The 25,055-nt window shown below is 39.1% G+C and overlaps 1 protein-coding gene across 1 annotated transcript; it reads right to left on the bottom strand.

Annotated features, from left to right (window-relative positions):
• Positions 1-11,350: 11,350 nt before the first annotated feature.
• Positions 11,351-24,929, bottom strand: Prosalpha3 (proteasome alpha3 subunit). Its single transcript, XM_071662922.1, has 5 exons — positions 24,826-24,929; positions 21,971-22,176; positions 19,969-20,135; positions 18,551-18,681; positions 11,351-12,049 (listed from the first exon to the last, which is right to left on the bottom strand). The coding sequence occupies exons 1-5, from the start codon at positions 24,826-24,828 to the stop codon at positions 11,762-11,764; spliced, it is 795 nt and encodes a 264-aa protein (XP_071519023.1). The 5' UTR covers positions 24,829-24,929; the 3' UTR covers positions 11,351-11,761.
• Positions 24,930-25,055: the final 126 nt, after the last annotated feature.

The raw sequence follows: 25,055 nt of genomic DNA, 5'->3' as shown, positions 1-25,055 counted from the left end.
ATAAAAAAAAAAAAAAAAGTGAATAGATGGGGATTACAGTTGTGGGAGTGGGTAACATCGACAAATACAAGATACCTCCAAACAATTCAGAGGATACATTCTATAGTCAAACCTCTCATATAATCTGACTATGTTGAGCAAGACAGACAGAAAGATCGCTAATCTGCATATCCTTTACCCATTTTTTGTTGTACTGTGTATAAATTTAATTAAGCAAATACAGTCAGGCTTAGTTTAAATGCGGAAATTGTACTAACAGCAAAATCATCAAAATATTACATGCTCCTTCTATTTATATTTATTATTTATTTATTTTGCTTTTTCGCTGTCTCCCACGTTAGCGAGGTACCGCAAGGAAACAGACGAAAGAATGGCCCAACCCATCCACATACACATGTATATACATACACGTCCACACACGCAAATATACATACCTATACATCTCAATGTACACATATATATACACACATAGACAAATACATATATACACATGTACATAATTCATAATGTCTGCCTTTATTTATTCCCATCGCCACACATGGAATAACAACCCCCTCCCCCCTCATGTGTGCAAGGTAGCGCTAGGAAAAGACAACAAAGGCCCCATTCGTTCACACTCAGTCTCTAGCTGTCATGTAATAGTACACCGAAACCACAGCTCCCTTTCCACATCCAGGCCCCACAGAACTTTCCATGGTTTACCCCAGACGCTTCACATGCCTTGCTTCAATCCACTGACAGCACGTCAACCCCTGTATACCACATGACTCCAATTCACTCTATTTCTTGCCCTCCTTTCACCCTCCTGCATGTTCAGGCCCCGATCACACAAAATCTTTTTCACTCCATCTTTCCACCTCCAATTTGGTCTCCCTCTTCTCCTCGTTCCCTCCACCTCCGACACATATATCCTCTTGGTCAATCTCTCCTCACTCATTCTCTCCATGTGCCCAAACCATTTCAAAACACCCTCTTCTGCTCTCTCAACCACGCTCTTTTTATTTCCACACATCTCTCTTACCCTTACGTTACTTACTCGATCAAACCACCTCACACCACACATTGTCCTCAAACATCTCATTTCCAGCACATCCATCCTCCTGCGCACATCTCTATCCATAGCCCACGCCTCGCAACCATACAGCATTGTTGGAACCACTATTCCCTCAAACATACCCATTTTTGCTTTCCGAGATAATGTTCTCGACTTCCACACATTTTTCAAGGCTCCCAAAATTTTCGCCCCCTCCCCCACCCTATGATCCACTTCCGCTTCCATGGTTCCATCCGCTGACAGATCCACTCCCAGATATCTAAAACACTTCACTTCCTCCAGTTTTTCTCCATTCAAACTCACCTCCCAATTGACTTGACCCTCACCCCTACTGTACCTAATAACCTTGCTCTTATTCACATTTACTCTCAACTTTCTTCTTCCACACACTTTACCAAACTCAGTCACCAGCTTCTGCAGTTTCTCACATGAATCAGCCACCAGCGCTGTATCATCAGCGAACAACAATTGACACTTCCCAAGCTCTCTCATCCCCAACAGACTTCATACTTGCCCCTCTTTCCAGGACTCTTGCATTTACCTCCCTTACAACCCCATCCATAAACAAATTAAACAACCATGGAGACATCACACACCCCTGCCGCAAACCTACATTCACTGAGAACCAATCAATATATATATATAGACTAATTTCTTTGAAAGTCCTATTGTTACCCAAGACCTTTCTAAAGGCTCCTGGAGCCCAGGGGTATGATACCTCGGTAGTAAGAAATTATAGACTCCTTTTGGAGTAAGAACTTCTTTGATGAAATTGTCCTCCCAAAGGTGATTTTTCACTTGAACTTGCACAGCAAGGGAAGTCTCCTTCAACAAGGATATATCATTGAGCGGCTCACTGCAAAGGAGTCTATTTTCCTGATACTGGAGGCAGTGCAGCCTTGGGCTGCAGAAGCATTTAGCAAGGTCCTGAGGTAATGCCAGGACTTCCATTGAAATTGGTCTTGGGATGATGATAATATATTTTCCCATGCAAGAATACTGTTGTAAGCATGTCATCACTTCCTGTGTAAATCATCCTCCACTAAGTATCACCAGCATTTTCCTTCATTTTCAGTTTTAAATCATGGCAACCATTTAACATATACACATGAAAACAGCTAGTCCTGTTACTCCACATATGATCATCAAAATATCAAAATTTCCCGTTTAGGTTCTACATATTATATAGAGGATCTTGTTAGATCTGACCTTGTTCCATATTCTGTATGGTTAAGAGAATAAAAAATCAAATTTTTGCGAGTCCTATCGTTTCAGAAATTTATGAATCCTAAAAGATTAATATTACCCAGCAGGTAACTGTATATGTTAAGTTCTATAGTGAAGGCCTTATAAATGCTGCAGAAAATTCTAAATATACTGTCACAAATGCAAGTATCTTAAAAGGTTTACACAGCATTTATGTTGCTAACCTATCGGTAACATTGTTGACTAATTCATTTAGCATGTATAATTTTGGTATTCAGGGTCATTTACGCATATTGTGATAATTATGCTATAATCTGGTTATTTTTGATATTCAGAGGCTCTAGACTAGTGCCTCTGGTGGATACTACTCTAAGAATAATCTACATGAGAAGTCTGGTAACCTCTAAAAGACACAGTGATGGGTTCTATGAATGGGAGTATTTGGATTAAAAAAAAAAAAAAAAAAAAAAAAAAAGTGAATAGACAGGGATTACAGTTGTGGGAGTGGGTAACATCGACAAATACAAGATACCTCCAAACAATTCAGAGGATAAATTCTATAGTCAAACACTATGTTGAGCAAGACAGACAGAAAGATCGCTAATCTGCATATCCTTTACCCATTTTTTGTTGTACTGTGTATAAATTTAATTAAGCAAATACAGTCAGGCTTAGTTTAAATGCGGAAATTGTACTAACAGCAAAATCATCAAAATATTACATGCTCCTTCTATTTATATTTATTATTTATTTATTTTGCTTTGTCGCTGTCTCCCACGTTAGCGAGGTACCGCAAGGAAACAGACGAAAGAATGGCCCAACCCACCCACATACACATGTATATACATACACGTCCACACACGCAAATATACATACCTATACATCTCAATGTACACATATATATACACACATAGACAAATACATATATACACATGTACATAATTCATAATGTCTGCCTTTATTTATTCCCATCGCCACACATGGAATAACAACCCCCTCCCCCCTCATGTGTGCAAGGTAGCGCTAGGAAAAGACAACAAAGGCCCCATTCGTTCACACTCAGTCTCTAGCTGTCATGTAATAGTACACCGAAACCACAGCTCCCTTTCCACATCCAGGCCCCACAGAACTTTCCATGGTTTACCCCAGACACTTCACATGCCCTGGTTCAATCCATTACATCACGTCGACCCCAGTATACCACATCGTTCCAATTCACTCTATTCCTTGCACGCCTTTCACCCTCCTGCATGTTCAGGCCCCGATCACTCAAAATCTTTTTCACTCCATCTTTCCAACTCCAATTTGGTCTCCCACTTCTCCTCGTTCCCTCCACCTGACACATATATCCTCTTGGTCAATCTTTCCTCACTCATTCTCTCTATGTGACCAAACCATTTCAAAACACCCTCTTCTGCTCTCTCAACCACACTCTTTTTATTTCCACACATCTCTCTTACCCTTACATTACTTACTCGATCGAACCACCTCACACCACATACTGTCCTCAAACATCTCATTTCCAGCACATACACCCTCCTGCGCACAACTTCATCCATAGCCCACGCCTTACAACCATCCAACATTGTTGAAACCACTATTCCTTCAAACATAACCATTTTTGCTTTCCGAAATAATGTTCTCGACTTCCAAACATTCTTCAAGGCTCCCAGAATTTTCGCCCCCTCCCCACCCTATGATTCACTTCCACTTCCATGGTTCCATCCACTGCCAGATCCACTCCCAGATATCTAAAACACTCTACTTCCTCCAGTTTTTCTCCATTCAAACTTACCTCCCAATTGACTTGAGCCTCAACCCTACTGTACCTAATAACCTTGCTCTTATTCACATTTACTCTTAACTTTCTTCTCTCACACACTTTACCAAACTCAGTCACCAGCTTCTGCAGTTTCTCACATGAATCAGCCACCAGCGCTGTATCATCAGCAAACAACAACTGACTCACTTCCCAAGCTCTCTCATCCACAACATACTGCATACTTGCCCCTCTTTCCAAAACTCTTGCATTCACCTCCCTAACAACCCCATCCATAAACAAATTAAACAACCATGGAGACATCACACACCCCTGCCGCAAACCTACATTCACTGAGAACCAATCACTTTCCTCTCTTCCTATACGTACACATGCCTTACATCCTCGATAAAAACTCCTTCTATGACAGCATAAACTAGATGTTAGTCTTAAAGCAACTTTACATGTGCTATTCTTCATTAAGAACTTCTTTCTTTTGGTAATTACTAGTTTCAAATCTTATAATTTCATTTCATTCAGTCTAATTTCTCCGTTCTGTGCTATTCTGCATTCTTTATATCTAACTATATCTCTGATGCCAGTTCCTTAAGAGAACTTCCATCATGGGGGAGGCCACAGCCAAAGTCTCCATTTATCCGTCCTTACATGTATCCCTTGAAGACACTATTCCACGCATTCTCCCACAAATTCTCTACCTCCAGTATTCTTCTATTTCCCCATGTCACAGGTAGTCTTCCTCACACCAAGATATTTAATTGTATTATTATACAATACAATCTTGTAAACCATCCATCTTACATTCTTTCCACATGCTCAAACCCACTTCAAAGTATTACAATTCACCCACTTTACCACTCCACAATTCATTCCCCTTGTATTACCTTCCATACCACTTCTCTTAAACCCTTTCATCTAGTTACACCATTTGCTTGTCTCAAACAGCTCATTTCCACAGCCTTCAGTGGATTCTTGAACTGTGTGACTCATTCCAAGTCCACGTTTTGACTGCAAAGGTCTGGGTAGGGAGGACTATGCTATCCTTAATCCTTTCCTCGCTTCCCTACCCTTCATTATTCTATTAAGGGACCCAGTGACTCTTCTACCCTGTACTACTCTCTCCCTTATTATCAAACTTAACTAATATGGCTTCTGTACTGCTCTCTCCCTTAACACCAAATTTATCTAAGATCACTTTTAAGTACTAAATTTCTCTTCCCTTAGTTTTTCTTTCACCCCATAACACAGTTTAGTACACTTTCTTCTTTCACTCTATAGGGTTTTACAAAATCTATCGTTTTACTTTTCCATACATTTACCTTCATTAGTCTAATCTTACACACATCATAAAAGACATTTACAACCTTCTGCAATTCTTCACTTTCAGCAAACAACACTATCATCTGCAAACGGGCTTGTAACTAACCCCCCTACCACACTCCATCTCTGCACCCCCTTTCTCAAGTTTTACTTTCACTTCATGCATATTGACCATTTCCCACGTTAGTGAGGTAGCATTAAGAACAGAGGACTGAGCCTTAGAGGAAATATCTTCACTTGGCCCCCTTCTCTGTTCCTTCTTTTGGAAAAATTGAAACAGGAGGGGAGGATTTCCAGTCCCCACAACCTCCCCTTTTAAAAGTTGCCTTCTATGACACACAGGGAATACGTGGGGAGTTTTCTTTCTCCCCTACCCCTAAGGATATTACAAGTGCATTACACATGACAGCTAAAGACTGTGAACGAATGTGGCCTTTTGTCTTTTCCTAGCGCTACCTTGTGGGGGCAGGGGGGATGCTATTTCATGTGTGGCGGGGTAGCGATGGGAATGAATAAAGGCAGCAAGTATGAATATGTACATGTGTATATATGTACATGTCTGTGTATGAACATACATGTATACGTTGAAATGTATAGGTGCATGTGTGGACGTGAATGTATATACATGTGTATGTGGGTGGGTTGGGCCATTCATCTGTCTGTTTCCTTGTGCTACCTCGCTAATGCGGGAGACAGCGACAAAGTATAATAATAATAATAAAAAAAATTTCATACATACTCACCATTTCCCGCATTAGCGGGATAGTGTTAAGAACAGAGGACTGAGCCTTAGATTAAATATCCTCACCCCCTTCTCAGTTCCTTCTTTTGAAAATTAAAAACGAGGGGAGGATTTCCAGCCCCCTGCTCCCTACCCTTTTAGGAGCCTTCTACAACATGCAAGGACTATGTGGGAAATATTCTTTCTCCCCTTCCCCACCCTATGACTCGCTTCCACTTCAACTGTTTCATACAATAATTACATTATTTTGAAATTATTCCATTATTTCATTACTACAAAAATAAAACCTATCTTTGATTAACATTTAACATTTCTGTCATTCTCAAGTGTTATCGTTTATGTCACAGATCTAACAATGTTCCACATTTAACACTACAAACATTAAAAGGATAATGACTCAGAATCCCAGGGACAAAACAAAAAATTAGAAAATTTAAACCTAGACATCATGAAACTGTCCAACATTGCTAAGATACAATAATAAGTATATATACTGCCAAAGAAAGTACCAATGCTAGGATGCACTAACATCCAGCAACAATTTGCAATTGGAAAGGTTTGTGGAATTAGTCATTCAAAAATGAAAAAGGGGCACCATGAAGTATGAAAAGGCACAAAAAGCAGTGACAGACAAAAAGCATGACAAATGATGAATCACCATATAAGAATGAAAAATGCAATATAAGAATATGGAAATATACAAAACTCTCAGCAATTTAAAAAGGCTACAAAAAAATGCAAAACATAAAAGTACATCAAATGCAAGGGTTAAGTTCCCGGAAAATGGTGCATTGAACAAGACTTGTACAAACTTCATACCCTATGGGATATAGGGAATAGGAGAATGCAGCCATGAAATGCAACAAGGAAAAATATTCTGATTTCCTTTAATAAAAAGCTGCGAGTGAATACCTATAAATACATACATGAACTTAACAAGTAATGCAACATGAAATATTTAAGTAAAATACATATAGATATTGTTCTGGTGTACTAAAATAAAATAAAAATAAAGTTCATGTTTCATTGTATGCACCACTGAATCATGATGGACTTATGGTGCTAATGAAATGTTTGGAAGCTGAGGAATTAACTGCATGAGGCACTTAAAACATTTTTTGCACTTATAGGCACAGAAGCCTTTGCACTAGCATGGCTCCTAATCTCACTGACACAAATCATGCATACAGTCGAGCCATTCATGTGATACCCCCAGTAGACAAACAGTACTCATACCACCACGTTACCTACTCTCTCTTCTCTCCATTAACCATATTCTTTCTTCAGCCTCTTACACTGATTATTTTAATCATACTTCAACTCACATTCCCTTCCCTCCTCACTCTAATACTCATTCTTTCTCTTTTGCTGAACATATCTCTTGACATGATATTGTCCTGTGCAGCATCTCAAAATGAGATAAAACACTGTTTCTCCCATATCTCCTCTCTATCATGAAAGACCTACATTAAAAACATTACCAAATCTACTTCCTATAAGCATGATTATTATTATTTTTTTTTTGCTTTGTCGCTGTCTCCCGCGTTTGCGAGGTAGCGAAAGGAAACAGACGAAAGAAATGGCCCAACCCACCCCCATACACATATATATACATACACGTCCACACACGCAAATATACATACCCATACACCTATATGTACACATATATATACACACAGACATATATACACATGCACACAATTCACACTGTCTGCCTTTATTCATTCCAATCGCCACCTTGCCACACATGGAATAACATCCCCCTCCCCCCTCATGTGTGCGAGGTAGCGCTAGGAAAAGACAACAAAGGCCCCATTCGTTCACACTCAGTCTCTAGCTGTCATGCAATAATGCCCAAAACCACAGCTCCCTTTCCACATCCAGGCGCCACAGAACCTTCCATGGTTTACCCCAGACGCTTCACATGCCCTGATTCAATCCATTGACAGCACGTCGACCCCGGTATACTACATCGATCCAATTCACTCTATTCCTTGCCCGCCTTTCACCCTCCTGCATGTTCAGGCCCCGATCGCTCAAAATCTTTTTCACTCCATCTTTCCACCTCCAATTTGGTCTCCCACTTCTCGTTCCCTCCACCTCCGACACATATATCCTCTTGGTCAATCTTTCCTCACTAATTCTCTCTATGTGACCAAACCATTTCAAAACACCCTCTTCTGCTCTCTCAACCATGCTGTTTTTATTTCCACACATCTCTCTTACCCTTACATTACTTACTCGATCAAACCACCTCACACCACATATCGTCCTCAAACATCTCATTTCCAGCACATCCACCCTCCTGTGCACAACTCTATCCATAGCCCACGCCTCACACCATACAACATTGTTGGAACCACCATTCCTTCAAACATACCCATTTTTGCTTTCCGAGATAATGTTCTTGACTTCCACACATTCTTCAAGGCTCCCAGGATTTTCGCCCCCTCCCCCATCCTATGATTCACTTCCGCTTCCATGGTTCCATCCGCTGCCAGATCCACTCCCAGATATCTAAAACACTTTACTTCCTCCAGTTTTTCTCCATTCAAACTTACCTCCCAATTGACTTGACCCTCAACCCTAATGTACCTAATAACCTTGCTCTTATTCACATTTACTCTTAACTTTCTTCTTTCACACACTTTACCAAACTCAGTCACCAGCTTCTGCAGTTTCTCACATGAATCAGCCACCAGCGCTGTATCATCAGCGAACAACAACTGACTCACTTCCCAAGCTCTCTCATCCCCAACAGACTTCATACTTGCCCCTCTTTCCAAAACTCTTGCATTCACCTCCCTAACAACCCCATCCATAAACAAATTAAACAACCATGGAGACATCACACACCTCTGCCGCAAACCTACATTCACTGAGAACCAATCACTTTCCTCTCTTCCTACATGTACACATGCCTTACATCCTTGATGAAAACTTTTCACTGCTTCTAACAACTTGCCTCCCACACCATATATTCTTAGTACCTTCCACAGAGCATCTCTATCAACTCTATCATATGCCTTCTCCAGATCCATAAATGCTACATACAAATCCATTTGCTTTTCTAAGTATTTCTCACATACATTCTTCAAAGCAACACCTGATCCACACATCCTCTACCACTTCTGAAAGCACACTGCTCTTCCCCAATCTGATGCTCTGTACATGCCTTCACCCTCTCAATCAATACCCTCCCATATAATTTACCAGGTATACTCAACAAACTTATACCTCTGTAATTTGAGCACTCACTCTTATCCCCTTTGCCTTTGTACAATGGCACTATGCAAGCATTCCGCCAATCCTCAGGCACCTCACCATGAATCATACATACATTAAATAACCTTACTAACAAGTCAACAATACAGTCACCCCCTTTTTTTTTTTTTATAAATTCCACTGCAATACCACCCAAACCTGCTGCCTTGCCGGCTTTCATCTTCCGCAAAGCTTTTACCACCTCTTCTCTGTTTACCAAAACATTTTCCCTAACCCTCTCACTTTGCACACCACCTTGACCAAAACACCCTATATCTGCCACTCTATCATCAAACACATTCAACAAACCTTCAAAATACTCACTCCATCTCCTTCTCACATCACCACTACTTGTTATCACCTCCCCATTAGCCCCCTTCACTGAAGTTCCCATTTGCTGCCTTGTCTTACATTACCTCCTTCCAGAACATCTTTTTATTCTCCCTAAAATTTAATGATATTCTCTCACCCCAACTCTCATTTGCCCTCTTTTTCACCTCTTGCACCTTTCTCTTGACCTCCTGTCTCTTTCTTTTATACATCTCCCACTCATTTGCATTTTTTCCCTGCAAAAATCGTCTAAATGCCTCTCTCTTCTCTTTCACTATTAATCTTACTTCTTCATCCCACCACTCACTACCCTTTCTAATCAACCCACCTCCCATGCTTCTCATGCCACAAGCATCTTTTGCGCAAGCCATCACTGCTTCCCTAAATACGTCCCATTCCTCCCCCACTCCCCTTACCTCCTTTGTTCTCACCTTTTTCCATTCTGTACTCAGTCTCTCCTGGTACTTACTCACACAAGTCTCCTTCTCAAGCTCATTTACTCTCACCACCCTCTTCACCCCAACATTCTCTCTTCTTTTCTGAAAACCCATACAAATCTTCACCTTCGCCTCCACAAGATAATGATCAGACATCCCTCCAGTTGCACCTCTCAGCACATTAACATCCAAAAGTCTCTCTTTCGCGTGCCTGTCAATTAACACGTAATCCAATAACGCTCTCTGTCCATCTCTCCTACTTACATACGTACACTTATGTATATCTCGCTTTTTAAACCAGGTATTCCCAATCACATAAATCTACAAGCTCTTCACCATTTCCATTTACAACACTGAACACCCCATGTATACCAATCATTCCCTCAACTGCCACATTACTCACCTTTGCATTCAAATCACTCATCACTATAACCTGGTCTTGTGCATCAAAACCACTAACACACTCATTCAGCTGCTCCCAAAACACTTGCCTCTCATGATCTTTCTTCTCATGCCCAGGTGCATATGCACCTATAATCACCCATCTCTCTCCATCAACTTTCAGTTTTACCCATATTAACCTAGAATTATTTATTTGTCTCAAAAGCAGCTATTCTATACATCCATGGGTTTCACTCACCCATTAGATTTTTTTTATTACCTCCTACACATCTATGATGGCTCTTCATCCACTTCTCTGTCAAGAGTAGAATCAAAAGCCATCTACATAATCAACTTTAGCTGTCACTCTCTCTTCCACCTTCCCTTCCATCCACCATGAAGCTGCTACCCTCTCTCTGTTCTACAAGTATCATTTCAGACAGCTCTTTTGAGCAGTCTGTTTGAGTCCATGCCACTGAGGCTTGGACCTATAGGACACACCTGACTGCTGCTTACCATAGATTTTTATATGGAAACCAGCCATGAAGCCTTTTTTAAACAGCAAAGCTGTGGAATTCCCTTCCACCTATAGGATTCAAGTCTACAAACATTAAAGAAACAATGACTTAACTTCATTCTTTTTCTTGAAATATATCTTTCTCTCATCTGAGATGGACATGATTAAAACATGTTTCTGCCAAGGACAGTGTCAATATTATTGTTTAGAAAAAAATTCTTGAAGACAGCATCTGCCAACCAAGTACTGGGCACAAGATGGGGTAAATATGATAAAGACACAAGATAAAGCATGAAGTCATGTTTGGGATGAGAACCGAATATTGAAGTTTTTTTATTGTCAATGTTTTATTAGAAGATGAAAGTAATGTGAGGAAAAAACCCACAGTTCTTATACAATATTACACCTGCTGATGTCTAGTTAGCATAACAATGTCCATTCATTACAGTTCTATATCCTTAAATATAATTACTAAATGGAAACTAGCAATCATTCTCTCTCTCAACAAAAAATCCAAATTAAATCATCGTTTAGGATGTAAACCACTTACTGTAGAATGGCACCTGCTTCGCAAGCAGGTCTGACGAATTGACATTACAGAGGAATTGGTCCTGTGCACACCATAGTGAACAATGCCTCACCAATCCTGCCTAAGCAACAAGCTTCAACCCAGTTCACAAGCTGTGATTGCAGAGTACCACCACTATGATATGGCACCCCTTCAACTATGTTGCTACTTATCCGATGACTTCCCAGATCCTGATTGTTTATCTTGCTTGGCAGCTTCTGTCTCGGCCTCCTTCTCCTCATGTTCAGCTATTAGTTTCTTAACTTCTTCAACTGATATAACAGTTATTTCACTTTTGCTCTCCTTCCGGACTAGTGTGGCCAGCTCTAGCTTCTCAGCATTGAGTTTAGTCATGTCTAGAGTTTTGCTCATCACTTTGAGGGCAAGCAGTAAGGCCTGGTGTACATCAGTCTCACCCACTTTGTATTCTTGCTTCAGGATGGACACAGCTGCCTAAACAAATTAAAAAGTCAGTATTACCCATCATTATATCTTTCAAATACATGACTACCTACTTCAAATTTCATTTGGTAGGTACCAAAATCATATCCTATAACTGCGAACATTAATAAAATAAAAATTAATGAAAGCTTAATATTTTACTGGGACAAAGAAATACATACCTTCATTACTACCACAACAAATGTGCAATATTCTTGTCTGGTCAGTCAGATTGCATATTAGTTCAGCATCCTGATAATCTAATCTTTGACAACGTTCTATTTTAAACAGAAGTATGAACATCATTGAAAGAAGTCAGCTCTCACATATATCAAGGTTTAAATCTTGTTCAAAGTGGTTGAAAATGTTACTACTGTGCACTCATTTGCTGCTCATCTAACCAATGATAACCTAGACGATGTATCAGTCATAGAGAAAATTTCATATAAAGCTCTAATCAAAACAAGACCACAATAATAAATAAAGCTTTACAAGAATTTAGTGTTTTTGGGAGGGCAAAGCCACAAAGCACATCTCTAGAGAAGCAATACAGTTAATTCCAATCCTGATCTTTGAGAGGTTGGGTATGCACATCTAAACAAGAGTTTACCATTTTTCTACTTGTATCCTGAAGTGAATAAGTGAATAGTGCTGACAATCCTGACATGCAAAACTAGAGATACACTTCATGTAAGTAAACTGATAGACAAAATGGTTTTCATTCTCAATTCTCTTTATATGTTTCAGAAAATATACACACACAAAAACATAAAAAATAAGAGGGGGAGGTAGAGAGCAGGGAGAGAGAGAATCCCTCGTGCAAAATGCCTGAGATCAGTGTCTAACCATATATAAAAAGTAACAATATGTAGAAACAATTAATAAAAATAAACAGAGATAATGCTTTTATATCCCTGTATTCCTATTTATTGCCACATACTCTCAAAAATGTGTGAATCTTAAACCAATGAACACAAAGACTACTTGTGAATTACTGGAATCAACAGATAGAAAGCCAGTTTTACCTAGTTTTTCAAGAAACATATATTCAACTTTGGTGTGGGTTGTCACCTATATTTTCTGATGCAATTCTCTAAATCTACTGGTAACTCGCTGAATGTCTGATCCTCTGCCCTGGATATCTGATATATGAGTTTACAAAAGTCTTTCTGTTTTTTTGTCACTTAGGTTTTTGGGATACCACAAGAGGTTCTGTCTCACTTTCTCTCTGAGTTAAGGTATATACATAGTCCTTTAATACATGATCAAATTCTATGTGAACTTGGTATTAAACGGAGCTTTGTGTTTATTAGCAAGGATACCAAGAGAGTCTTTGAAGAACCTGCACTGAGTCCTTATGACAGTTTCAAAGTTAAGCACTCGATCATCATAACGCTAAGGGTTTACTCATTTTGGGGAAATGTCTCAGGTCAGTTCTGGAAACTTCTGGGGCATTTGGCTATTACTGAGAAGACTGAAAAAAGGAGAAGTGGCCATTCTAGCATTAAGCAGTAACTAAAGGGTTGATGAACACTATCACAGTCAGTCCTGGTCCCACATTCATGCTGAATAGTTTCATATTTTGCATTATGATGTAAGTTTGGTTATCCTGTCACCACACTTATAAGGAGAAGAAATAAGAAGTAACATTATACATGACACTAGAAAAGATGTGAACAGATATGGCATTGCTATGTCTGTTCCTAACACTACCATGCTAAAGCAGGAAAAACTGATCAAGTATGAAATAAAGGAGAAAAAGATGTGAGAGACATTGGCAATGATACTGAATATATTAACAGTTGTGGTCAGTTTCACACAGCATACTTTGATATACATATAGAACTGAGGTAATATCCTCTACAACCTTATCCCTTCATATGGCAACTGTCATATTAAGTGACATAATGAAGAGATAAACCATTAAGAAGAGCAAGACGTTACACAATGATTGCCCCTTACATGTGACCAGACAATGTTATTCTCGGACATAATTTCATTGACATAAAATACTACTGACAGCACTACTCCAAGAAACTGCACCAGATCTGATGGTTCACATATTTTCTTTTCATACTATCCTTTATGTTCCAATATCTTGAGGGGCCTCTTTGATCAGCCTCAATAATCTAAGCTTGTTTGCCAGCCTCAGTAATCTGATGAGCTTCTTTGGTTAGCCTCAGTAATTTGATGAGCTTCTTTGGTTAGCCTCAGTAATTTGATGAGCTTCTTCAGTTAGCCTCATTAATTTGATGAGCTTCTTTGGTTAGCTTCAGTAATTTGAGGAGCTTCTTTGGTTAGCCTCAGTAATTTGAGGAGCTTCTTTGGTCAGCCTCAGTAATTTGATAAGCCTCTTTGGTCAGCCTCAGTAATTTGAGGAGCTTCTTTGGTCAGCCTCAGTAATCTAAGGTGATTCTTTGGTCAGCCTCAGTAATTTGACAAGATTCTCTTTTTTTCAGCCTCATTCATGTGAGAATCTTCTTCAGTCAGCATTAGTAAACTGAGGAGCTTCTTTGGTCAGCCTCTCAACATTCCAGTCCAATGTTTAATCTAATCATTTATATCTTATATTCATTCATATCTATCCCTGGGGATAGGGGAGAAAGAATACTTCCCACGCATTCCTCACGTGTCGTAGAAGGCGACTAAAGGGGACAGGAGCGGGGGGCTAGAAACCCTCCCCTCCTTGTATTTTAACTTTCTAAAAGGTGAAAGAGAAGAAGGAGTCATGCGGGGAGTGCTCGTCCTCCTTGAAGGCTCAGACTGAGGTGTCTAAATGTGTGTGGATGTAACCAAGATGAGAAAAAAAAGGAGGGATAGGTAGAATGTTTGAGGAAAGGAACCTGGATGTTTTGGCTCTGAGTGAAACAAAGCTCAAGGGTAAAGGGGAAGAGTGGTTTAGGAATGTCTTGGGAGTAAAGTCAGGGGTTAGTGAGAGGAAGAGAGCAAGGGAAGGAGTAGCACTACTTCTGAAACAGGAGTGGTGGGAGTATGTGATAGTGTGAGAAAGTAAACTCTAGATTGATATGGGTAAAACTGAAAGTTGATGCAGAGAGATGGGTGATTATTGGTGCATATGCACCTGGGCACGAGAAGAAAGATCATGAGAGGCAAGTGTTTTGGGAGCAGCTGAATGAGTGTGTTACTGGTTTTGATGCACGAGACCAGGTTATAGTGATGGGTGATTTGAATGCAAAGGTGAGTAATGTGGCAGTTGAGGGATTAACTGGTATACGTGGGATGTTCAGTGTTGTAAATGGAAATGGTAAAGAGCTTGTAGATTTATGTGCTGAAAAAGGACTGGTGATTGGGAATACCTGGTCTAAAAAGAGAGATATACATAAGTATACGTATGTAAGTAGGAGAGATGGCCAGAGAGTGTTATTGGATTACGTGTTAATTGATAGGCGTGCAAAAGAGAGACTTTTGGATGTTAATGTGCTGAAAGGTGCAACTGGAGGGATGTCTGATCATTATCTTGTGGAGGCGAACGTGAAGATTTGTAGAGGTTTTCAGAAAAGAAGAGAGAATGTTGGGGTGAAGAGAGTGGTGAGAGTAAGTGAGCTTGGGAAGGAGACTTGTGTGAGGAAGTACCAGGAGAGACTGAGTACAGAATGGAAAAAGGTGAGAACAAAGGAGGTAAGGTGAGTGGGGGAGAAATGGGATGCATTTCGGAAAGCAGTGATGGCTTGCGCAAAAGATGCTTGTGGCATGAGAAGCATGGGAGGTGGGTTGATTAGAAAGGGTAGTGAGTGGTGGGATGAAGAAGTAAGATGATTAGTGAAAGAAGAGAGAGGCATTTGAACGATTTTTGCAGGGAAATAATGCAAATGAGTGGGAAATGTATAAAAGAAAGAGGCAGGAGGTCAAGAGAAAGGTGCAAGAGGTGAAAAAGAGGGCAAATGAGAGTTGGGGTGAGAGAGTATCATTAAATTTAAGGGAGAATAAAAAGATGTTCTGGAAGGAGGTAAATAAAGTGCGTAAGACAAGGGAACAAATGGGAACTTCAGTGAAGGGGGCTAATGGGGAGGTGATATCAAGTAGTGGTAATGTGAGGAGATGGAGTGAGTATTTTGAAGGTTTGTTGAATGTGTTTGATGATAGAGAGGCAGATATAGGGTGTTTTGGTCAAGGTGGTGTGCAAAGTGAGAGGGTTAGGGAAAATGATTTGGTAATCAGAGAAGAGGTAGTAAAAGCTTTGCGGAAGATGAAAGCCGGCAAGGCAGCTGGTTTGGATGGTATTGCTGACTAGTTGGTAAGGTTATTTAATGTATGTATGATTCATGGTGAGGTGCCTGAGGATTGGCGGAATGCTTGCATAGTGCCACTGTACAAAGGCAAAGAGGACAAAGGTGAGTGCTCAAATTACAGAGGTATAAGTTTGTTGAGTATTGATTGAGAGGGTGAAGGCATGTACAGAGCATCAGATTGGGGAAGAAAAGTGTGGTTTCAGAAGTGGTAGAGGATGTGTGGATCAGGTGTTTGCTTTGAAGAATGTGTGTGAGAAATACTAAAAAGCAAATGGATTTGTATGTAGCATTTATGGATCTGGAGAAGGCATATGATAGAGTTGATAGAGATGCTCTGTGGAAGGTATTAAGAATATATGGTGTGGGAGGCAAGTTATTAGAAGCAGTGAAAAGTTTTTATCGAGGATGTAAGGCATGTGTACGTGTAGGAAGAGAGGAAAGTGATTGGTTCTCAGTGAATGTAGGTTTGCGGCAGGGGTGTGTGATGTCTCCATGGTTGTTTAATTTGTATATGGATGGGGTTGTTAGGGAGGTGAATGCAAGAGTTTTGCAAAGAGGGGCAAGTATGCGGTCTGTTGTGGATGTGAGCTTGGGAAGTGAGTCAGCTGTTGTTCGCTGACGATACAGCACTGGTGGCTGATTCATGTGAGAAACTGCAGAAGCTGGTGACTGAGATTGGTAAAGTGTGTGAAAGAAGAAAGTTAAGAGTAAATGTGAATAAAAGCAAGGTTATTAGGTACAGTAGGGTTGAGGGTCAAGTCAATTGGGAGGTAAGTTTGAATGGAGAAAAACTGGAGGAAGTAAAGTGTTTTAGATATCTGGGAGTGGATTTGGCAGCGGACGGAACCATGGAAGCAGAAGTGAATCATAGGGTGGGGGAGGAGGCGAAAATTCTGGGAGCCTTGAAGAATGTGTGGAAGTTGAGAACATTATCTCGGAGGGCAAAAATGGGTATGTTTGAAGGAATAGAGGTTCCAACAATGTTGTATGGTTGCGAGGCGTGGGCTATGGATAGAGTTGTGCCCAGGAGGGTGGATGTGCTGGAAATGAGATGTCTGAGGACAATATGTAGTGTGAGGTGGTTTGATCGAGTAAGTGATAATAGGGTAAGAGAGATGTGTGGTAATAAAAAGAGTGTGGTTGAGAGAGCAGAAGAGGGTGTTTTGAAATGGTATGGCCAAATGGAGAGAATGAGTGAGGAAAGATTGACAAAGAGGATATATGTGTCAGAGGTGGAGGGAATGAGGAGAAGTGGGAGACCAAACTGGAGGTGGAAGGATGGAGTGAAAAAGATTTTGAGTGATTGGGGCCTGAACATGCAGGAGGGTGAAAGGCGTGCAAGAATAGAGTGAATTGGAACGATGTGTAATTCCGAGGTCGATGTGCTGTCAGTGGACTGAACCAGGGCATGTGAAGTGCATGGGGGTAAACCATGGAAAGTTGTGGGGCCTGAATGTGGAAAGGGAGCTGTGGTTTCGGTGCATTATTACATGACAGCTAGAGACTGAGTGTGAACGAATGTGGCCTTTGTTGTCTTTTCCTAGCGTGACCTCGCACACATGAGGGGGGAGGGGGTTGTTATTTCCTGTGTGGCGAGGTAGCGATGGGAATGAATAAAGGCAGACAGTATGAATTATGTACATGTGTATATATGTATATGTCTGTGTGTGTGTATATATATGTGTACGTTGAGATGTATGGGTATGTATATTTGCGTGTGTGGACGTGTATGTATATACATGTGTATGTGGGTGGGTTGGGCCATTCTTTCGTCTGTTTCCTTGCGCTACCTCGCTAACGCGGGAGACAGTGACAAAGCAAAATAATAATAATAATAATCTTAGAAAGTGATTCATATCTACCTACATCATTACACTAAACTGATTTGCAATCAACCAATCAACTCTCTTTTTCTTCCACACAGAATACTTCTAAATTCCCTTGCTACTGCCAGTGATGACTAAAACCTCTTAAGAAGTCAATCAACAAAAAGATAAAAATCACCAAACAAAAATGATAGGCTTAATTGATACATAACTGAATAGTATCTGAAAATAGTTCTAGTCACATATCATGTACACACATGAAAAACTGATGTAAGTAAACTCACTGGAAAAATAAACATAAAAGCTCCAAGCTTTTGACTATATTCCAAGCCATTTTCAAAACTTGAAAATGGCTTAAAATACAGTCAAAATCTTGGAGCTTTGGAGTTGCTTATTCCATTGAGATTACTTATTCTTGAAAATAGCAAGTTACTTACTGCACTACTGTTGCCAATGCAAGTAGACTTCCATCCTGAATAATTCCCAGATGGATCACTTTGGTATAGCTGGTATCCATAACGACCATCCCAACCCGCATACAGAACAGACACACCAAATGGACGCATTCCTGTAAATATACATAAGAAATTTTGTGGATGCTGTTTTTCAAAGCTGCATCTTAAACTGAGCAAACTTAAGAGCAATTTGTTGATATTTTAATCAATCAAAACTGAAATAAATTGGGAACTTTACGTAACTATATAACCATATAACTAATAAGGAAAATCAGAATACAGGCAGTCCTTGATCAACACTGTCAATGTACTGCATGAATATATGACTAAAATAAAACAGAATTTATGACTAAAATAAAACAATCTTAAAACAAGTTTTCCCATAGGTGTAATGTCAGAAATTGGGGATGTGGGCAACAGACTGTAAACATATTTTGTGGAGAACAAGGCCATCAATCTTTGTAAATTAATAAAAAAAAATAATAATAACATATTGTGACACTAAAAATGAATGCAACTACATATTTTGACTGACATGGTTTATGGTGCATGAATAACAATCCAACTCTGGAAGGTCTATGAGTTAGGCGTTTACTATAACTGGAATAAATGATCTGGCAGAATTTGTAAAGTGCTAAAACCAAACAGTTATTCAGAGTTTTTAGCATCATAAAAGTATTTAAAAACTTAAAGCTATTCATAGACAATTACATACCTTGCTTTCTTTATACCATTTTAAAACATTTATAATTATACAGAACATTCATATATCTAAAATTTCTCCAATAATTCAATCTTTCCATTTTCACAATTCATTTCACACCGTGAAACTCATTTTCATGATATTCCCTGAGTAGCATAACTGAGACACTTTAAAGTATCCCACTCACTTTGTTAGCCCCCCCCCAAAAAAATTGCAATGGTGCCAAAGTGATGATGTTTGCTAATCCTTCCCTTCACTCTCCTCAATTCCTTCCGCACACCCTAACTAGTCCTTGCCGGGGTCCTCTTTGCATTAGATTTGGTACCTTACCATAACCATGGAAGTTAAGTCAGCTCATTTTTTGCATATATCCCTTATCCTTACATGTATTTCTTTCATCTTATAACAGGAAACAAAATTTGCAGGCCTTGTCTTTTTGTCCAAATGGCGAGCAACTTTCTTCCTTTCCCTCAGCTAAATATGTAAGGGGTTAAAAAGACAAGCACTTTTCTAAGTATATGTCCAATTCCAAGAAAAAAGTGTTTCAGAAGCTTTCTACACACCACAATAAATCACTTTTCAAGGGTATCAATGCCAAAAATTTCAAAAAACTTCAATATGCAATCTCTACAAGAAATTATATTAATGGACAATGAACAGTATCATAGTTTAATAACAAAAGAATCAAAAAGCATACCTCCATATTGTGTATAAGCTTGCTTGATATCACACAACCTCATAACAAGCTGTTCACATGGGATGGGCTCACCGAACTGAAGCGTGTGTCGCTGTCCAATAGCACGGAGCTCATTTATCAACACATTTGCATCAGATGTGATACCAGCTACACAACAAACCATATCCCTAAAGGGAGAAGTTGTATCAGTAACAATGTAGTCCAAAAATGAGTGTAAATAGTGAAACATTTTCATAAAAAGTTCTAACAGAGAATTTCAATATTTTTTTTTTTTTTCATATTTGTTCGCTGTTTCCCACTTAAAGTAGCGCCAGGAATAGATGTAGAAAAGGCTTCACCTGCCCACACCTATTCCTGAGTTGTCATAAATAAATATAAGCTTTTTTTACCACAGATAAATAAAGCATAGCAATACTCCAGTTACCCTAATATCTATCAAAAAATTTTCAAACACCTTCAGATTGTGATATTACTGCAACTGGTTTCTAGTTTTTTGGTAATGCTTTTCTCCCTCCTATTCAATGAAGAAGTAAGCTTGCAGTTTTAAAAGTCTTTAGAATGACATTTAAGTCTCAATTCCTCCTCTAAACATTGCTAAATACCTACACTCCTGATTCAATTTTCCTTTTTTTTAATGTTACTGGTCTTCTCACTTCCTCCTTTGTAATATCATCTACCCCATTATATCCATTCCACTACTTATATCTTACCAAACCAATAACCCATGTACTACTTATATCACAATTCATTAATTATAAAGATGCTCTTCCCAACACTTATATAAACTAAATAGAGACAGAAAGAGAGAGAGAGAGAGAGAGAGAGAGAGAGAGAGAGAGAGAGAGAGAGAGAGAGAGAGAGAGAGAGAGAGAAAGTACTTAGTTACATGTATGTACAACATTTTGTCAAAAAGGCAGGACTAATGCACAGTGCTCACTGCAGGAATATCTGGAGCTACATAGTACAAGTCATGTGTGTTACTTGTTACATGTGAAAATGAGAATTGAATGCTTGTAGACTCAATGCCAGCAGCCCACATAGGACTGAAGTAGAAAGAAAAGACAGCAATCTCAACCAAATGTATAAAACTTGGCAGCCACAGAAGTGCTGCTTCCCTACGGACATCACTAATCCTCCCAATATCCAAGAAGGCGTCACTGATTATAATACCGCCTTGGTAAATGGCCACCAACCAAAAGAGAGATAGTTACTTATGAATACAATGAGAATTTACCACAAGGCAGAGGTAGCATGCAGCACCTAGCACATGTAATTCTAGTCAAGAAGAATGATGTGCAAGTTATGAGTTGTTAAGTGTTATTATATGCGAGATGAAAAAACTGTATCTTTGTGAAATGAATGCAAACAACCCATCAAGTGGTTAGGCATAGAGAAAAAAACAGCAACCTGGGCCAAACATGTTACTCTTCAGAACCAGTGAAGTGCTGGCTCACTGTGCAGCTGTCACTAACCCTACCAATACCCAGGTAGGTAGTAGGTAGTACTAATGATACCTCCCAGTCAGTGACTGCCTACTATTCATGAGAGAGAGAGAGAGAGAGAGAGAGAGAGAGAGAGAGAGAGAGAGAGAGAGAGAGAGAGAGAGAGAGAGAGAGAGAGAATGTAACAAAGAGGGCGAGGTAAACAGTGAGCAGAGAGATGACTTATCCTTTCTCAAACTTCTTGCCCTCATTTGACAAAGATATCATACCCTTCACCCAAGTTCCAAGTTCTAACACTTTTAAGTTCAAAACCCAATCATGTTTACTACCTTTTATAATTAACTTCAATTCCCTCACGTTTCTGGGATGTACATACACATGAATTTCTAAAACACCTGCTGTTTGATATCTTTTTGACATATAATCACCCACGGACCTGTAAATTTGAGATTTTAACAATCTCTTCTTTATAATGCAATGGGAAACTTTGTCGCTGGAAATCTACTACTGCACAGAGCAATAAGCAAAACATGAATGCTATTCAAAAACAGAAAACTTACTCATTTATTTTGTAAATTTTGTCTGAAAGGAACACATCATCAAGGAGCTTGTTTGTGTTTCGGCGCTCAGCGGCTAACACAATGCCATCATTTGCTAGGATACCCAAACAGGTACCAGCATGACCAATGGCTTCCATTGCATATTCCACCTGGTATAGTCTCCCCTCAGGAGAGAATATTGTTGTTTTGGAATCATAGCGACGAGCCTGCAGAATTATAAGAAATGAAAAAATTAAACTCCTGTGAATTTCAAAAGGAAGAAAACGTTAGACATACTACCACCCAGCATAGTTATGGAAGCATTCTCAAGTTACAGCTCATATATAAGGCTAATCCTTATAAAAAATAATGCATTACATATGTACAAATGGTGAAAATCACAATCTCCACATAAGTTTCAATTCTGACAAAAAAAGAGTCTGAAAGAGAGGGATGATATTCCCCCACAAAAAATAAATCCACAGACTTAAAAAGTAGTTACAAATAATCATTTTTGCAAATAATATCTTTTAAGGTGACCAACATGGCATGGGTAAAACAAAACAAAAACATTTCAGAAAGGAGTACTTAACAGAAAAAATTATTATTAGCAAAGCTGTGAAATTTTCCTTTATTTTTCATCATTTCCTCTTTCTATTTTTCATCATTTCCTCTTTCTATAACCTTTCTTCCTTAAGTCTGAAAACAAATGTGGAGCCAATATAATTTCATTCTTTTTCCTTACCATTTTCTTTTCAACTGAAGTGGTTCTTGATTGTGGCAAGTTTTGCCTGAGTCATATGAGCACATTGTCATCTAAAAGAGAAAGGCCAGACAATTCTGGTACTAATATTAAAAAAAAATGGATATTAGGCCTATGGCAGGATCATCACTGTTACACTGAATGCCTTACACTTCTTTGGAGTCCAATGGGATATATTCAATCCCCAAATACCAGAGACGAGAAAAGCAGACCCCCTGCTAGACCTGCTTCACTAATTTTTTTATCCTTAACTACAACCAAGAAACCTAACCTGGCACAAGAATATAAAAAGAACATCAGTTTCAACTTAAGAAAACCTAACCTTACCCAAGATACTTGATGGTCGGGGAATCCTGTACAAGTTTGAAATTTTCTAGAAAATGAATGCCACTCTTGTAGATGATAATCAACAAAATTTCTACCAAGGTATCTTAACAGTGAGTACAGATGTGCAATCTTAAGTGTAAGAACTGCAACTCCATCACCTTTAAGCTTTTGTAAAGTGGGCTGGGCTTTGAAGTCAAGGGAGACTTGTGGGGTAAAAACACTCAAAATCAAATGTAGAAACTTAAAGAGATGCACTTCATAACATTCATGTTGAAATCTACTCAACATTCAACTATATCTTAGTGTCCTAGTATTATCTTCTAATGATGACCATCTTGCTAACAGCTGACTGAAAACTTTCACCTGGCACCTGTTCAGATTCTAAAGAACTTTACTTGGTTAATATGTCAATATGCAAAGTAGATGATGCTGTATCAAAACATGAAAACTTACCTGTTTAGTGTAGCCTATTATCCTCTATTAATTAGAAATTTAGGTCTGTCACCAAGCCTCAAAATACTTGAATCTTAATCCAAGTTTTGCACACATGAGTGAGTTCAGATGTTAACAAAAATATAAGGCTGAAATTAATGCTTATGAGATCTCTTAATCGCAGGGTCAGATTCTTATATCTCGTCAGACACTTGAACTCTGTTTACCTACCCAACCAAATGAAAAAGCTTCACAGAGATAAGTGGCATTCTGTGTATTTGTTCTTCGTAAGTATACAAAATAATATCAGGAACCTCATAAATGTGGTCTATAAACATTATGAGTGCATATTCTTTGATTTCCGCATTTCACAATATTATAGCAATGTTATTCAACCCTGCATTTTCCATATTCTTCATAACCCTTCCACAAATGAATTAACATCAAAAGATAGTTTTAGAGAGCAGTAAAGCAAAATCCCACTTCTCTTCAATTCCTTACGGTACCAACAGAAATCCCATACAGGAAATACTACGATAATAAACCTATAAAAGTGGCATGTCTCTTCGAAACTCTAACCAACAGGTTCTCTTTATTGAACCCACAATATGATTTTCATAAATACAGATCTCAGAATCTACATTCCCTAAAATCAACATAAGAACTTATACATCGATAACCTTACAGACACACAGTGCTACACTTACAGTCATTTCATTAATTATTCAAAATTCAAGCAATCCTCCATTTCATAATTACCCTTACGATGATGTGAACCAAACATCTTGACTCAAATCTATGCACACACCCAAGATAAACTACACAACCTGACATTTACTGAACTAGACTCAATACTAACCATCCAAACTGACCTAATCCAACTTCAATCCCCTAACTTGATCTGACCCAACCAGACATGACCTTAACTGTCCAACCTGATCTAACCCAAATATGAAACTTGACCTTATCCATTTAACTTAACTGGACGTGAACTTGATCTATCAACGAAACTAACCCAACCATATAACTTGACTTCCACCATCTAACGTGACCTAAACCAACCTTTCCTAAACTTTAACCATCCAACTTCACCTGACCCGACCCCAAGGTATACCAACCCTTAAACTAGGTTCATAGTGTTCTCCCTACTCAGGGAAGTATATAATCTTAACAAAGCCTACACTGTCTCCTGCCACAGGAAAAACCTAAGCTTCTGAACACTTGTCCACAAGGACCGAATCATGAGCTCCAGCATAAGTCATTCACGGACTCGCCATTACAAGCCACCTCCCACCTCTCCGCATATTACCTACCTCGGTAGCCACACTCTTCACCTATCTCACCATATACATACCATTATGACAGGTGGACACTACAGCAAGCACTTAAACACCGGTCTCTGATCTTGACAACAGTTACTCAGCGGTTCTGTATACACTTACCATTTTGAAAACAAGTGAAGCTCGACTTGCGCATTACAATGACAACATAGTTTTCTATTACATTCATCTTTTATTTGAACACATTAATAGCCTTGAAAATGTATCTATATTATCATTCTATATTTGATCACAGTAAAAGAAG

The sequence above is a fragment of the Panulirus ornatus genome, chromosome 6 (assembly GCF_036320965.1).
Source record: "Panulirus ornatus isolate Po-2019 chromosome 6, ASM3632096v1, whole genome shotgun sequence".
Lineage (NCBI taxonomy): Eukaryota > Metazoa > Arthropoda > Malacostraca > Decapoda > Palinuridae > Panulirus > Panulirus ornatus.
This window is presented reverse-complemented; position numbering and strand designations above follow the sequence as displayed.

Excerpts from the sequence above, each read along its gene's own strand:
- Prosalpha3 (XM_071662922.1), bottom strand. Across the intron at positions 18,682-19,968 it reads AGCTTATACACAATATGGAG|GAATGCGTCCATTTGGTGTG; the intron begins GTATGCTTTTTG and ends GTATATTTACAG. Across the intron at positions 12,050-18,550 it reads GCATTGGCAACAGTAGTGCA|GCAGCTGTGTCCATCCTGAA; the intron begins GTAAGTAACTTG and ends TAATTTGTTTAG.